This window comes from Sus scrofa, chromosome 14 (genome assembly GCF_000003025.6).
Source record: "Sus scrofa isolate TJ Tabasco breed Duroc chromosome 14, Sscrofa11.1, whole genome shotgun sequence".
Lineage (NCBI taxonomy): Eukaryota > Metazoa > Chordata > Mammalia > Artiodactyla > Suidae > Sus > Sus scrofa.
In genome coordinates this window covers 136,732,558-136,747,695 of record NC_010456.5, presented here as the reverse complement: position 1 = coordinate 136,747,695, position 15,138 = coordinate 136,732,558, and the positions used below count along the sequence as shown (strand labels likewise).

The window sequence follows — 15,138 nt, the reverse complement described above, 5'->3', positions numbered from 1 at the left end:
ACCAAAAGACCCTCACCATTCCTGTTTTAAAACAAGTATTCTCAACCAGGCACCATGCCCCCTAAGTTGGTGAAAACTGGTTCTTGGGGAACAAAAGTCACAATCTTTGTTAATGTAAAAAGCATAGATATTCATGAAGTACATAAATAGATATACAGCTATCTTTACTATTAAAACTTTTTTTTTTAATTTTCCCACTGTACAGCAAGGGGGTCAGGTTATCCTTACATGTATACATTATAATTACATTTTTCCCCCACCCTTTGTTCTGTTGCAACATGAGTATCTAGACATGGTTCTCAATGCTATTCAGCAGGATCTCCTTGTAAATCTATTCTAAGTTGTGTCTGATAAGCCCAAGCTCCCGATCCCTCCCACTCCCTCCCCCTCCCTATTAAAACTTCTTGATGGGGAGTTATTGGGGGGAAAATGCCTAAAAAGGTGGGGAGCAATCATGAAAAGAGGTTGAGGAGCACTGTTTCTGAGTAAAAGGAATCACTGTGGCTGGAGAGGCAACCTCTCTAGAACAACTGCAAACTCATCCTAGAAAGAATGTCGTGAGAAGGCATGTGACGACACACAGGTCAGTTTCTCCTTGACTCTAACTTTGTAGCCCAACCTTGTTTAGAAGGTTTAAAAACAAAAAAAAATGCGTCTGCCTAGTTTGAGAGGTCCACTTTTTATAAATATATATTTATAATTTATACTAGGAAATTTGTGTAACATGGAACAAAATGTGTTCAGTTTTCCTTTCCTTTCCTAACTATTGCTTGTCACATAATTTGCAGCTCCGGAGCCCAGCGCGGGATTGATTCCCAGCGCTGGGGGAGAATGGGGATGTGGGGGAGGGACCTGGGTGGAGTGTGCGGTACAGGGATTATCCAGGGAGACTTCCTGGAGGAGGTCGTGGGGCAGGGCAAGAACTAGAACCCAGATGCTGTTCTAAAATAAAAACACTTCCATAGGGCTAGGGACAATTTCGATCAGTTTTGGCTACGGCTTCTGCAAAGTGAAATGCTGACTTTTCGAAAATTACTGGGAAAAAAAAAAGATAAATAAAAAAAAAATTACCTGGCCAAGGGCTGGCCCCTGGGCTGCCCTTCCAGGTGGGGGTGCAGTGCAATTACCTTAGGATGGAGGATAATATCCGGTCCTAACATTCAACGGAGGATGAATATTCATGCTGGTCAAAGAGGAAAGATTCTCGCAAAGGAAAAAATTCCATATTCACGAGTCTAAAATTTTCCTGAATATTTACAAATTCGAATAATCTGAGGGATCAGCAATTGGGTGAGAAAGCTCCTCTGAGCCTCCTGGGCTCTGCATCAGCCTCCTCGGAAGCCTGGTTAGAAGGGGCAGAGTCACACCCTTGCATTTGACCAGAGACACCTACGGACTGAAAGCAGGAGCCCAGCGCCCCTTCTTTGTTTCAACTCAGATTCAGAGGAAATTGGGAGGTCTGATGCCTCTGGAGTTAAGATACACCCCCTCAAAGAAGCCCTCTCAAATTAGCAGCTGAAAAGGCTAAAAGGAAACATAATAACTGAAGTACAGCCAGAGAGTCCAGGGCTGGGTTGAGAGAGAAAGTTCCAGCCGGCTGGAGGCTCTGCTCTGCTCTGTCTCTAAGCACAGCAGGTGCAGACACGCAGAGGGCTCTGGGTCTGTCCGTCTGGGCTCCAAGTCAGAGACAATAGAGGTGATTAAGGACCGTGTCTGAGGAAGATGCACACATAGATCTTAAAAAATCACAAAGCTCTTTAAGAAGGCGGAATAGAGGGAGTTCCCTGGCAGCTCAGCAGAGCAGGTTAACGACCTGGTGTTGTTGCGGCTGTGGCTTGGTTGAGTCACTCCTGTGGCGTGGGTTCAATCCCTGGCCCGGAACTCTTGTATGCCATGGGTGCAGCCAAAAAAAAAAAAAAAAAAAAAAAGCAGAGTAGAAACAGCAGCTATTATTTTTTTAAAATTAAGACTATATCTGTGACATAAGGAATTTCCTAGGTTAGGGGTCAAATAGAAGCTGCACCTGAGGCCTATGTCACAGCCACTGAAACACCAAATCCCTAACCCACTGAGTGAGGCCAGGGATTGAACCTGCATCCTCACAGAGACGACGTCAGGCCCTTAGGTGAGCCACAATAGGAACTCTTGCAACAGCAGCTTTTATATTTTATATCAAGGGATAAAAACAGTATGTCAGATGCTGTGAGTCTTTTTAAATGACAGACATTTTATTTTCTGTTGTCCATGATTAACTTTTGAGCCTATTAGAAGAGTATCATGATTACAGTGAATAAAAAAATATAGATGATAGAATTAAAATATTAGGTTATACAAAGTTAGTTTTTTAAAAAATCATTGTCCACAAACATTTTTAGGACTTGAGCTTTGAAAAAAACCAACGAAACTTAATTTGCGTTGCTTTTTGTTGTTGTTTTTTTTAACACTTTTCCCCAGTTAAAAAGTAAGAACACATATTGAGAATCATTTGCGGGCACCTATTGCAATAAACAGGAGGACCACAAAAATTAAAACAAGTTCTAAAGACCATCATATATACACACTTCTGTACAGAATGAGAACAAGAGGCATTTACCCAATTAAAAGCATCTCCTGTGGCATCCAGTTGCTTTTTTTAACAGAGAGAGAAAACTGACCTTCCTATACTCACATGTGTTTTTCCACTTGATCCCGTATTTTTAATGCTGTTTCTACCCCATAAATTGGTAACTGTTGAGTAGCTGAGAAATATCCTATTTTAAATGACACCAAAGGAAATCAGGAACTTCCCTGAAAGGCCCGACCTTCCTCTCCTGATGTAGGTTGAAGAGATGCTCAACCAGCAAAACATCACACCGGCAGGTGCAGCAAGGAAGCTGAAACATCCTGCAGGCGGCTGGGGTTCCGCCTCGAGTCATGTGGGTTTGTAAACTCAGTTACTACACAGTCCTCCAGACAAGGCTTCATCTCTCCTTGTCGCACTCAACTCGGATCAACCCGGCTCTTTGCTACTGTCATTTGGCACAAAAAGAAAGGACTTTGGGGCAAGACGTAGGCTCTCTCCAGCCGGACGCACTCAGAAACCTCCGACTTTGATAAACACAACAGCTCATCCCAGGCCCTTGGCCACCTCACTCCCCGATGCTAGATGCCCCTCCCTCCACGGCCGGGGACTGATTCCCATTAAGGAAAAGCAACTGCACTAAGATCAGACGTCACGGGCCCACGGGGTAAACGCCGGACGTGGGAGAAGACGCGGAGGGAGAGGCAGGATGCCGTCTGGCTTTCGGGGTGTCGGCGAGGCGGTGTCACTGCACGATCCCCGAGTCCACCGATGTCTGCTTGCGCGTCGTCTTCGGAGGCGGAGGCGGTGGGGTCTTGCTGGGCAGCGGAGGGGGCAGATGCTGCAAGACAGAAAACAAGGCAGCCGGGCCCGGTTGATGCTCCTACTGGAAAGAAGTGGTCCCCGGAGGGAAGGGGAGGCCTGACCTGGCAGGGCAGTGGTGGCGAGGGAAAGTCGACCTCCACCTCGTGGGACGTGCCCTTTCCTTGACTTGGGGCTGGCACGTCTGCCACGCTCAGGCCGGCAAAGCACCTCAGGCGTCTGCATTGCCCCTGACAAGTGTAACCACTGCTCCTTGGGTGGCGGTTTTAAATCCAGGGACTGTTGATCCAGGGGCCCCTGAAATGGACCAGTTTCAGAACTGTGTAGTTTAAATGGTTAAGAATAAGTGAATATTGACAAAGCAGGACCCAGGCCCTCCCAGGCAGCCTGGAAGTGTCCCAACTGAGCCTTTTTTGGGGTCTTTTTAGGACCGCACCCATGGTATATGGAGGTTCCCAGGCTAGGGGTCGAATTGGAGCTGCAGCTGCTGTCTGCAAGCTACACCACAGCTCACGGCAATGCTGGATCCTTAAGCCACTGAGTGAGGCCAGGGACGGAACCTGAGTTCTCACGGATACTAGTTGGTTGGTTAACCACCATCCACGACAGGAACTCCAACTGAACTTCCCTGGATGAGCACCCACGGGTCCCCTCATGCCCCTGAAGATGCCCCGGAATGACTCAGGGATAAACAAGTCCCTAAGCGAGGCGGGCAGGAAGCCTGTCTTGCTCTCAGAGGTGGACAGGCCACATGAGAGATGGTGGGCTGGGCCACAGGGGCACCTGCAGCCACCACCCCAGTGACCCACTGACAAGGTAGTTTCTCATCCACAGTCTCGTCCCAACTGCAAACGGAGGGAGGTGAACGAGGTTATTAGGGGTGTTTAAACTCTTCACAGTGTATCAAGGACTGGGTGCAGCTGTGTTCTAGTCAGAGTTCATTTACAGAAACAGGCAGCTGGCTAGATATGGCCCACGGGCCACAGCTTGCTTTAGAGTCTCAAGAGTGAATTACAGCCGTAAAGGTGATGGGAAAAAGCGGAACGTCTCTGCCAGGGTGTGAATGATGGAGGGTGGCTGGTCCCTCGCTCTGGGCGCCCTTGTGCCCATTGCAGGCACCTGACATGCACAGGGGTCCCATATGTCGGCCAACCAGGTAAATGAATGAGTGAGTGAAAAAGTGAATGAAGGGATGAATGAGCAGATGTACAGATAAACAGACAGGATGCGGCTTTTTTTCTACCCATAGAAAAAGCCAGAATGAAATCACCAAGCGCTGTCCTCCAATCAAGGGTGACAGTGGACTGGTAACAGCCTCAGGTGAGGTTCACATTTAGCTCAAGGTGAGAAAGGATGTTTCAAGGACGGAACAGTGGTGAAGCCATCTTCTCGCTGCCCAGATTTCCTCCCGATTCGCAGACAAATAAATGAGGTGATCTAGGGCGTAGCAGAGAGAGAGAATAAACAGAAAACCAGAAGGATCGGATGACCTTCAGACATTCTAACACGGGAAGGAAGAGAGTAGACTTGGGCATGTTTTTCAGTGGGTGAGAATGGCCGAAAGAAACACCGATTTCCAGGTCTGATCGATAGTGGCCTGTTGACCCACAGAAGCCACAGTGAGGGCTGGTGTGGATGATGCAGGGCCAGGCCCCAGTCTGGGCACACGTCCTGGGTGCCTTTGTGCCAAACAAGAGCGTGGCGGCTCATTGCTACTAAGCAACCCAGTGGCTCCGATGACTGGTGTGGAAGTGCCATTGTGAAAGCCATGACAGCTTGGAGTGTTAACACCCAGGCAGAGAGCTGACCACAAGCCCGAGGCCGATCAATGACAGTGACAGGAGATTATGGATGGCCCCGAGGAGGGCCAGCAATCATTATCCTCCAGCGGCTCTCGGGGCCTGCGCCGGGGGGCCCCCTGCCCCACCCCCCGGGTGGCTGCTTCCAGTGATGACACCTAACTCCCAGGCCTGTCTTCTGCACATGCTCTCATGCAACAGGTAAGTCAACCAAGACCCCAGGAGCCAGGGACTCGGATAATTAATCGAACGGAATTCACAACCCCTTATACACGGAGCCAAAGTTGTGCAGGTCTGCCCTTCCACCAACTGCGTGGCATCCGTAACTAAATATGTCCCAGAAACTGAGACGATCCAATGTAGCCCTGAATTGATTTGTGACAAAAATGGATTTGCTCACACGGTCCATGTTCAGTGGCGGAGACTGGGGGACATTCTAGTTTTTCCAGCGAAATAAGGACACAGGAACATAAAGTGTCATCGGCTCACTAAGCTGTTAGGAAAACAACACCCCACCAAGCGATGTTCTGACTCAGCACCTGCCTCTCCTTTCAGTCTAACCTGTGGTTCGTCTGCGGGGCAGGTCAGGCTAACGTTTCCTTATTGCATCATCCCAGCCTCCTGAAAAGCCATCAGAGGGCACCTGGTCCCTCCTCCAGGCTGGTCCTCCACGGTGGACTCTCCGGGGCCAGAGGACCGATCCAGAAGGCACTGCGGCCCTCGGAAGGACAGTCCATCCCTCTGAAACCAAAGGTGAAGCCTCACTGCTGGTCTGTTTGTTTTACACAAAAGGATCATCAGATAAATACACTGTAAATAAATCCGTCTCTCTTCCACTCCTCTAACAAGAAGAGAAATGATGCATTTGCACAACACTCAGTGAAACCCTCTCCCTGCCCCCCAAAAAGCACGCAGGATTTATACTGTTTTCAGGAAAGTAAAACACGCTTCGCTGTTACGAGCAGAATCAGAGACACATAGCCACCTCATGTCTTCAACATTTGCCAGGTCTGTGGCTGCATAGTTACTTCATAGAGGTGACCCAGTACACGTGGGACCGGGGTTATTTCACCTTCGGCCCCGCATGGCTCCAATCTCTTAAGGCTGTGAACGGTGTGGCCAGGGCAGGGATGAACCCGGACCCAGGCTGCCGGGTCACGTGGGCACAGTGACCTCTGCAGGCGGCCGCGCCAGTGAACAACAGAGATGCCTGCGTGACAGCGGCCTTGAGAAGCAAGACAGAACCCGGGGATTTCAAAAGAACATTTCTAGAGCTGTGAGCCAGTGGCAGAGGCCCTGGTTTAAGTAGCTCTTGCAGATTTTTAGCCAATATGTGCGTTAGGAGGCCGGCCCAGAGGCCACTGAGCAGCGAGCACATCAGACAAGATTAATGACAGTTTCTGAGGCAGGACCAGTCCCCAGGCCCCTGCTGACGAGGGTTCGAGTTGGCTGATGATGCCTGTGGCAGCCAGCACCCCCAATCTAAAGGGGGTAGGGGTGGGTTCCGGGCTAGAGGCATGGCTCGGGATGGGTGGCCTTGGGGGACGGGGGTTTGCCCACCCTGGCACCCCATCCTGCTTCTCCGCAGATTCTCGGTGCGGAGGGTAAGACAGGAAGATCCCACATTTCTGAGCCCTGACTTACCCTCTGGTGAGGAGGCGGGGGCGGGGGCGTCGGCGAGCCCATCACGTCCAGGTTCTCTGTCAAGGTCCCGTAGTCTGTGCTGGTGCCTTTGAGAGGCAGGGGAGGTGGGACGTCGTCCAGTCCGGTCATGCCGTTCAGCTCCAAGCCTGGAAGACGGGGTGGATCTGAATCAAAGCCACATTCCCCTTCGCTGCGACTGCGGCTGCTTCCTGCTCTCCCTGGGTGGGGATGGGAACACTATATTCCACAGAAATGCTTGTCAATGGGAGAGTAGGGGGGAACCCCTCCTGAGGGCATGTTCTAGAAATAGACTACTTAGGACCACGAGACACTTACAGTTTGAGCTTAAAGGAGAGCTCAGACCACTGGAAAAACAGCTGGGCCCCTTCTGACCCCTCCTTGGCCTCTCTGCCTTGGTGGCGTCTACACAGCTCGGTGTCACAAGGACAGTCTACACCTGGAGTGTTCGGAGCCCCGGCAGGACGCCGCACGAGCCCCCTGCAGGCATTACCTGGTGAGCTGTGCTAAGCCAAGTTGAATAATTCAGTTCACAACCAGCCACCTGCCTTTCAAAACTCTCACAACAGGAAAACCCATGATTGTAGGAAATGCAGTTATTAGTAGCAGCCGTGGTGGCTGTTGCTTCAGATAAGCCAGGGGAGGTACCATTGATTCCGAAAGCAGACGGAAAAGTAGCCGTTTGCAAACGGAGGAGTGATCATTACGGCAATACATGTTCTCAGCCTTTGTGGAGACTCTTAGAAATGATTTGTTCATCTTCTCTGCTAAAGAGAAAAATCAACATATTTGTTGCCTTTAGGTCTTTTTTCAAGTTTTCCCCCAATGATGCATCTGATGAACAATCCTTCATTAGGAAAGGGCTTCTTAGGAAGAGGTGTGTCCATTTAGAAGGACGCTCCGCGGTTGAATTGAGGAGCGAGAAGGTGGCCTCTGGTTGAAGGCGGGTTCTCAAGACTGGTTGGTTGTTTTCACTGCGGTATTTATTTAACATTTGCCATCGGTGACCCCAATCACATTCATAATGTTGTGCAGCCGTCACGACTCTAGTTTTATCCTCCCAGACACACAACCGCTCTATCCCTCCTCTGCTCTTGCCAACCCCGGATAACTTCGGATCAGCGTCTGTCTCCGTGAATTTGATTATTTCAGGTATTTCATATAATTGGAATCTGATTTGTCCTAGCTTATTTCACTTAATGTTTTTGAGATTCATCCATGCGGTAGCATGTTCCAGAATGTTTTGTGTGTGTGTGCTTTTTTAGGGCTGCACCTTGGAGATTCTGGACTAGGGGTCAAATCGGCTCTGTAGCTGCCACCCTACACCACAGCCACAGCAACCTGGGATCTGAGCCACGTCTGCGACCTATACCACAGCTCATGGCAATGCTGGATCCTTAACCCACTGAGCAAGGCCAGGGATGGAACCTGAATCCTCATGGATACTAACTGGGTTCTTAACCTGCTGAGCCACAATGGAAACTCCTGGACCTTTTTTTTTTTTTTTTTTTTTTAAATGGCTGAATAATATTCTATTGCATGGATATTTCTCTGGATGCACATTTTGCTTAAACATTCATCAACTGATGGGTGCTTGGGTTGTTTCCAGCTTTTGGCTGTTGGCACCAAATCCAGTCTCCTGTAAGAAGCAGGGGATGGGGCTGGGAAGAGAGGTTCAGGGTGGGAGCCAGGCACCTGCAGGCCGAGGAAGCCAGGCCCGCCCGCCGGGGCCCACCAGCAGCTGGAAGAGGCACGGCAGGCTCCCTCTGAGCCTCGAGGAGGAGGCTCGACTATTGCTACCTTCATGTCGGCCTTCTGGCCTCGGGGTGGTGAGAGAATAGCTCTCAGTTCTTAGTTGAGGCCATCAAGTCTGTGGCAATGTGTCACAGCAGCCCTAGAAATTGGGCAAAACTGCCCTTGACCCCTGCGCACAGCCTGGAAGTGCTTCTTCCCTTCCCCATCCTCCTGGACAGGAAAAGGCCCAGGGCCCCTGTGGGCTGCATCATCCCGTGACACGGGGGATGTTCCACGTGCCTCTTGAGTCTTCCCCAGCACCCAGGAGGCCCGAGAGCCTGGACGGGCCACAGACTTTGCCCCCAGGGAGCTCGGGAGCCCAGCGGGGCTCTGGCCTGAGGGGCTGAAGTCCCAGGGGACACGCTTGTCAACATGCTCCCCTCTGCTGGCAGGAGAGCACGGGTCTAACTTTAGAGCCACCGGTCAAGGGGGAGGCCACAGAACGACGTCAGGAATTCACATGCAGACAATGTCCCCTTACTGGACTGCAAACCGAAGCTGAGCTTGGCCCTCGGTGTGACGGGGGGCGGGGTGTGCTGGGCGGAGGGGGGCGACGGGGACACGGAGAAGCGCCTCTCAGTCCCGATGGCGTTGATCACCTGGCTCTTGGGTCTCTGGGGCCGCAGGGGACTGATCTACAGCAAACGGACAGAAAGAGCAGAGTTAGGGTCTGTCCCGGCTGAGCCGTGTCACCGCAACACTCCCCGTGTGGAAGTCCTACCCCTGGCACCTGGGAATGTGACCTTATCTGGAAATAGGGTCTTTGCAGGTGGTCAAGTTAAGATGAGGTCATTCTGGTGGACCTGTGTCCTTATAAAAGGGGGCAATCTGGACACAGACATGCGCACAGGGCCAGGGCCCTGGGGCGGTGAAGGCAGAGATCCAAGGGTGATGCGTCTACAGACCAAGCAACACCAGAGACTGCTGGTCGACCACCTGCCTGGGGCAGGGGCCTGGACAGATCCACCCCCACCCCTGCCCCACAGTCAGGGGGACCAGCCTGGCTGAAACCTCGATCTAAGCCTTCCAGTCTCCAGAATCCCGAGACGAGACGTCTGTGGCACTGTCACAGCAGCCTGGCTAATGACAGAGGCCCTCAGTCATCCCTCACACAGTCTTGTGGGGGAGGGGGGGTCTCATTATGTTTCCTTACTCGGGGTGGGTGGGAGGCCGCAGGAATCAATGACCAGGTCACTGACCAGCACACCCCAGGCTCCTCATCTCTTGGTGTCCTTGGTGGGCGTGTGAAAATCTAGAACCTTGCTGAAGGACTGCCTTTATTCGCCACCTATTTCTTTTCTACGCTGCACTACCAGGGGGTAGGTGTTCTTTCTACTTTTCTTATTTCTTTTTCTTTTTGTCTTTTTAGGCCCGTACCCTTGGTACATGGAGGTTCCCAGGCAAGGAGTCCAATCAGAGCTATAGCTGCCGGCCTACACCACAGCCACAGCCACATGGGATCTGAGCTGCGTCCACGACCTACACCACAGCTCACAGTAACGCTGGATCCTTAACCCACTAAGGAGGCCAGGGATCGAACCCGCATCCTCATGGATGCTAGTGAGATTCCTTTCCACTGAGCCTCAACAGGAACTCCCTCGTTCCATGTTTCACTGCATTTTCCCGTCTCTGACTTTCACATGCACCCGACTTCTCCCACAGAAGCCTTTTCCTGTGTCTGTAACATCAGGAAGTTTCTTTTATCCATTTCTTACCACTTGGTCTCAGATCATTAGGCCTGGGGGGACACAAGCAGTTCAAAATACTCTGAGGAAGGAGTAATTAGGAAGTGATTAACCCAGCTGAAAAGGAGGAATCAAAGTGCCCCCACCAACCCCGATGGGCAGGGCAGGTGGGCGGACTCATTCCTGGGCTTGGCCGGTGAGGGCCAGCTGCAGAGCAGCCGGGAGGTGGCGTGTCTCAGAGGTCTGCAAAGGCGCTGCCTCCCTGGAGGCTACTGAGGCTGGAAGGAGGGGAGGAAGGCTTACGCCCTTTGGGAAACAGGGTGATGGAGGAAACACTGGCCAATAGGCCAACGTCCAGAACTGTCCTATGCCAGCAAGGCAGATCCCGGAGACCAGGTGTCACCCCTCAGCTGCAGAAATTGACAAGCTCCTCGCAGGCCGACTGCCGCAGGAGGTCTGGGACAGCATGGTTGGGACTCTCCCACCCCACCCCACCCCACCCCATCCCACCCCTTCCCATCCCATCAGGGCACATTCTGACCCAGGGAACAGAAGGATATTTCACTGGTGAAATGCAAATTACACCTGGAGAGCCCCCAGGCTCTGAAAGGCTCAGCTAAAGGTCATGAAATTGTTGATGATGCAAATCCAAGGAGGAAGCTGAACTCAGCTCCGTGGAGGGAAGAGACAAGACCCCTGCAAAGGTGTGGGGTGGCCAGGTGAATGTCAAGAGCAGGGCAGCCCCAGAGGCCCAGGGCTCTGTCCCGGGGTAATGGGGCTGCTGCTGCTGCTCAGTAAACCTCCTTCCCATGGGCCCACCTGCTCCATCCCACAACATCTGGCTGGTCACAGGTGCACAGAGGCTAACTGTACTCACAGACCTTGCTAGCACCTGTCACCTGGAGGACAGACGGGTCTGGACCAAGTCTGCCTCCAGCGAGAGGTCAGGATCCCTGGCCCTCGGAGCTGCAGCTGTGGTCATTCTGAGAACCTCTGAGGCCAGTGCGGTGGAGGAGGGGTTCTCTGCTCTGACCTTGGTGCATTCCCGTGTTTTGCTGAGGGCACCAGCCGTGGCGGGGTTGAGGCGGGGGGCAGGGGGGAGTCTGGTGGGGGGGCATTTTGTGCTGAACTCAGCCCGTCTTTGCTCCCATCCTAGCAGGAAAGCAGGGCCACAGCAGGGAGGACCGGAAGTTGTACTGTGATGGCCAAGCCTGGCACGTCCTCTGCCTACTTTTCACACAACTTAATTTCAATCAACTCTGCCACTTGGCTCAAATTCTCTGCGACCGTCTGTTTTAACATCTTCATGTGGAGCTTAAATAAGAGTATATGAAAGGCTTGTCCAGAGTCTGAGCTGAGTTAATATTCACAGAAGGAGTGGTTAGTTCTCCCACCCGGTTGTGGTATTTGGATGTTCAAGAGACAGGCAGGGTCGCTGGCCTCCCAGCTTGCCAGAGGGGTGGACCGGGCACATGGGATGGTCATCAGAATCCTCTGAATCCCTCTTTGTGAGGTCACACCTGCCACTTAACGCCAGCCTGTGCCCAGTCCCTCCCTGGGCCCCAGGCCCTAGGCTGCAATGAAACACGACAGCCCAGCTTCGTCAGAGCTGCGGCTGACGGCCTCCCGAGGCATCTGCCTTGATGAAGCCCTCACTGTGGTTCTGGGGTCTTCCTTCCCCTCTAGATGCCAAGTGACATGGGACTGCGGGTCTCAGTGGCATGTGGCCTGGAGGAGACAAGATGCAACGAGCAAGAGGCCAACAAGCAATGAAGGATGTCGTATTAGCCAGCGGTCCCAGCTGAGCCCTCTGATGAGCAACCCTCAGTGACAGCCAGGACAGGACGTGGGCGCCCGTCCAGGGCACGCACACTCTTGGCCGCCGTACAGGCAAACGTCCATCTGTTTCTGAGAAGGAGGCGGCTCTAAGCCTGACTTACCCTTTGAAGTTGACAGCCTGCGAGAGCCTCTTCTTGGTTTTGTTTCCAGTCTACAAACAGCACTTTCTGAATCAAGTTCACCCTAGAAGACGCCCCCGCCTCTTTCTGCCCTAGACTCCAAACTCAGCCATGCGCTGCTGGGAGCGAGGCCGCCCTAGGCACAGCCCTGGGACGAGGCGAGTGCTTGGGTCTCCCTGCCATCACACACCCCAGACTCTGGATTGAATGGGAGTCCCTGGGACCCATTTTTAATGTTCAGCACGTGTCATGTTAAGTCCCTGAAAATCCTTCTGGAAGATGCCTCAGGGATGTAGGCCGGGAGGAGATGAGGCTGGGAGGCTAACACGGAACCGAGAAGAGCTGGCATGACCCAGTGGGATGGGGCATTGAGACGCGAGCTGAGCAGATTCTAACACGTGGGCAGAACTGTGGCTTAGGGTTTCTGGTCAGGAAGGGGCGAGGGAATGGCATTAGCTGGTTTCCCACACCAAAAGCATTCCTGTTCATCTCCTGCGATGCCTGCACATCTAACGGAAGCAACTGCAATTTCACTGCAGAGCCTAGAAACACGTGGGTCCTGCTGACGGCTGGCTGGGCCCCGAACCCCTTCAGGAGGGAGGTTGGAGACCAAGAAAAGCATCTGCCAGAAAGCAGCAGCTCTACTCTGTGCCCAGGGTGCCCCGCAGCATCAGGTTATACAAGGGGAGGGCTGCGGGGCACCCCAGATTTTCAAATGACGATTTCATAGCCCATTCGGAGAAACCCAGCTGACAGCCGCCCTCGGCTAAATGTGGAGCCACAATGGGTCCGGCAGCTGCCAACAAGCAGGGAAAAGCTCCCCGTGAAATTACCGTTTCTGAAAGGATCACAGCCTCAGACTGCGGGAGGGCGACGTCGGTGGGTTTAAATTCTTTATCAAATATCTCTTGATGTTTGCTGTTCCTCTTTTCCTTCTTCTTGTCCTTCTTCTCTTTATCCGGGTCGTCCTTGTCCAGCTTGTCCTGGGAGCGGGAGTGCATTTTCTTCGGCAGGAGGGGCTCCAGAGCAAACCTAAAGGGAACGGTTCTTTAAATCAACAGCGTTTTAAAAGGAGAGCCAGCGCCTTTCACCCTGCGGGTCCACATAAAGTCACTCAGAAGGAATCCAGTGCTGACGGGGACCCACCTGACGTTACGAGGAAAGGAATGATTTTAAACAGGAGGCTAGGGGAGACTTAAGATGCTTATGACAATGGCAATGGTTATGGTTTTGCATCTCGATAAAGAGACTGGAAAAAAAAATACAACACCTGCAGGACAACGGGGGAAATGCGATGTCCAACTGGACGTGCGATGATGACATTTAGACGTTACTGCTGATTTACGATGGGAGGATGGGAAGCCCTCACCTCGTAGAGGTTCACGCTGAAATAGTCATGAATGCAACGAGGAGGAAATGCCAAGCTCATGCAAAGCAGTGTCGGTGTGGGGCCACAGGGAGCTTCCGCCTGAAAGCCCTTCGGCCGGCTCAGTGAGAAACGAGCCAACGCCAGCTCACAAGCACATGGAGATGCCCTTCGTGTTTCAGCTGAGATCTGAGCTTGAGACGGAGGACCTGGGTCCCGGCTCTGCCACCCTGGTGAGTCTCCACAGCCTCTAACCACTGTGGGTTGGGCATCCCCCATCACGAAAGGAAATGCAATGAAAATGGTATGGAAAAAGAGATACGAGCTCTTACAAGAAGCCAGAGCTGTACTGTCATATAGGAGAAAGAGCCTATGCTGCGATTTCTGATCAATGTGTTTTTAAAACCCATTATCCCCACGTAGGTGAAAGAAGCAAAATGGGCAGCCGACATGGTTCATGGACGCTGCCTGCCACCTAGCTGCCCAGTGTCCGGGTGGGCTCTGAGCCAGTGAGAGGGCACACCCCGGCCCTGGGGTGTGGACTGTCAGGACTGGGGCCAGGGTCCCGAGCGCGCCCTTGGAAGCTCCCGGTCCTCAGTGTGCGTGTCCAGCCTGACTTCCTGGGACCCCTGGAGACCACCCGGCTTCTTCATGGGGAGACTGACTATAAGAGAAGGAAACCCAGACAGCCAGCCACGTTTCCATCCTAGCCGTGGTCTCTTTCAAGCTTATTTGTGAACGGGACATTTAGAACAAAACACTCCTCTGATAAAGAAGGCCCTCCCTGGGAGTTCCTGCCGTGGCTCAGTGGGTAAGAACCCAACTAGTATCCATGAGGATGCAGGTTCAATCCCTGGCCTCACTCAATGGGTTAAGTTTCCACTATGGCCATAAGTTGCGGTGTAGGTCAACTGCAGCTTGGATCCAGTATTGCGGTGGCTGTGGTGTACGCCTGCAGCTGCAGCTCTGATTCGACCCTTAGCCCAGGAACTTCCATATGCTGCAAGTGTGGCCCTAAAAAGAAGAAGAAGAAGGAAAAAAAAAGAATACCATCCCAGCCACTTTGCTTCCCAACATGGGAGAGGTAACAGAATCGGCACTAAGGTGGATCATTCAAGAACCGTGTTACAAATCCATGGAAGATACAGATTGCTCAGAGCAGGAATCATGTCTCCTCTTTTTTGTTTCTCCCAGTAAAAGTGGATGGGCAGCAGGATTTGAACAGCAGTGGTCTAGGATGTAGGCAATGATTATAAACAGAGCCAACATCACTGAAAGAGAGATCAGACACCAAGTCCCTCTGAACTGGGGGAACCTATGACGTCATCCTGTACCCAAATCAAGCCTAACCTGCTCAAGCCTCCAGATGGGACCACCCGTCTGCAGGGAACACAGAAGACAGAGGTATACATCTCCTGACACGAGAGTGGATGGAATCAGCAAAATCCAGACCACCTCAAAAGCAAGCTAGATTTTGCAGCAAATAAATTAT

At 52.2% G+C, this 15,138-nt stretch overlaps 1 protein-coding gene across 1 annotated transcript in view; it reads right to left on the bottom strand.

The window, feature by feature from the left end:
• DOCK1 (dedicator of cytokinesis 1) overlaps positions 2,208–15,138 on the bottom strand; it is a 545,742-nt gene continuing 532,811 nt past the window's right edge. The window contains 4 exon segments of the mRNA XM_021072613.1: positions 2,208–3,401; positions 6,826–6,971; positions 9,119–9,272; positions 13,114–13,312. Coding sequence (XP_020928272.1) covers positions 3,306–3,401; positions 6,826–6,971; positions 9,119–9,272; positions 13,114–13,312 — 595 coding nt within the window. The 3' untranslated portion in view covers positions 2,208–3,305.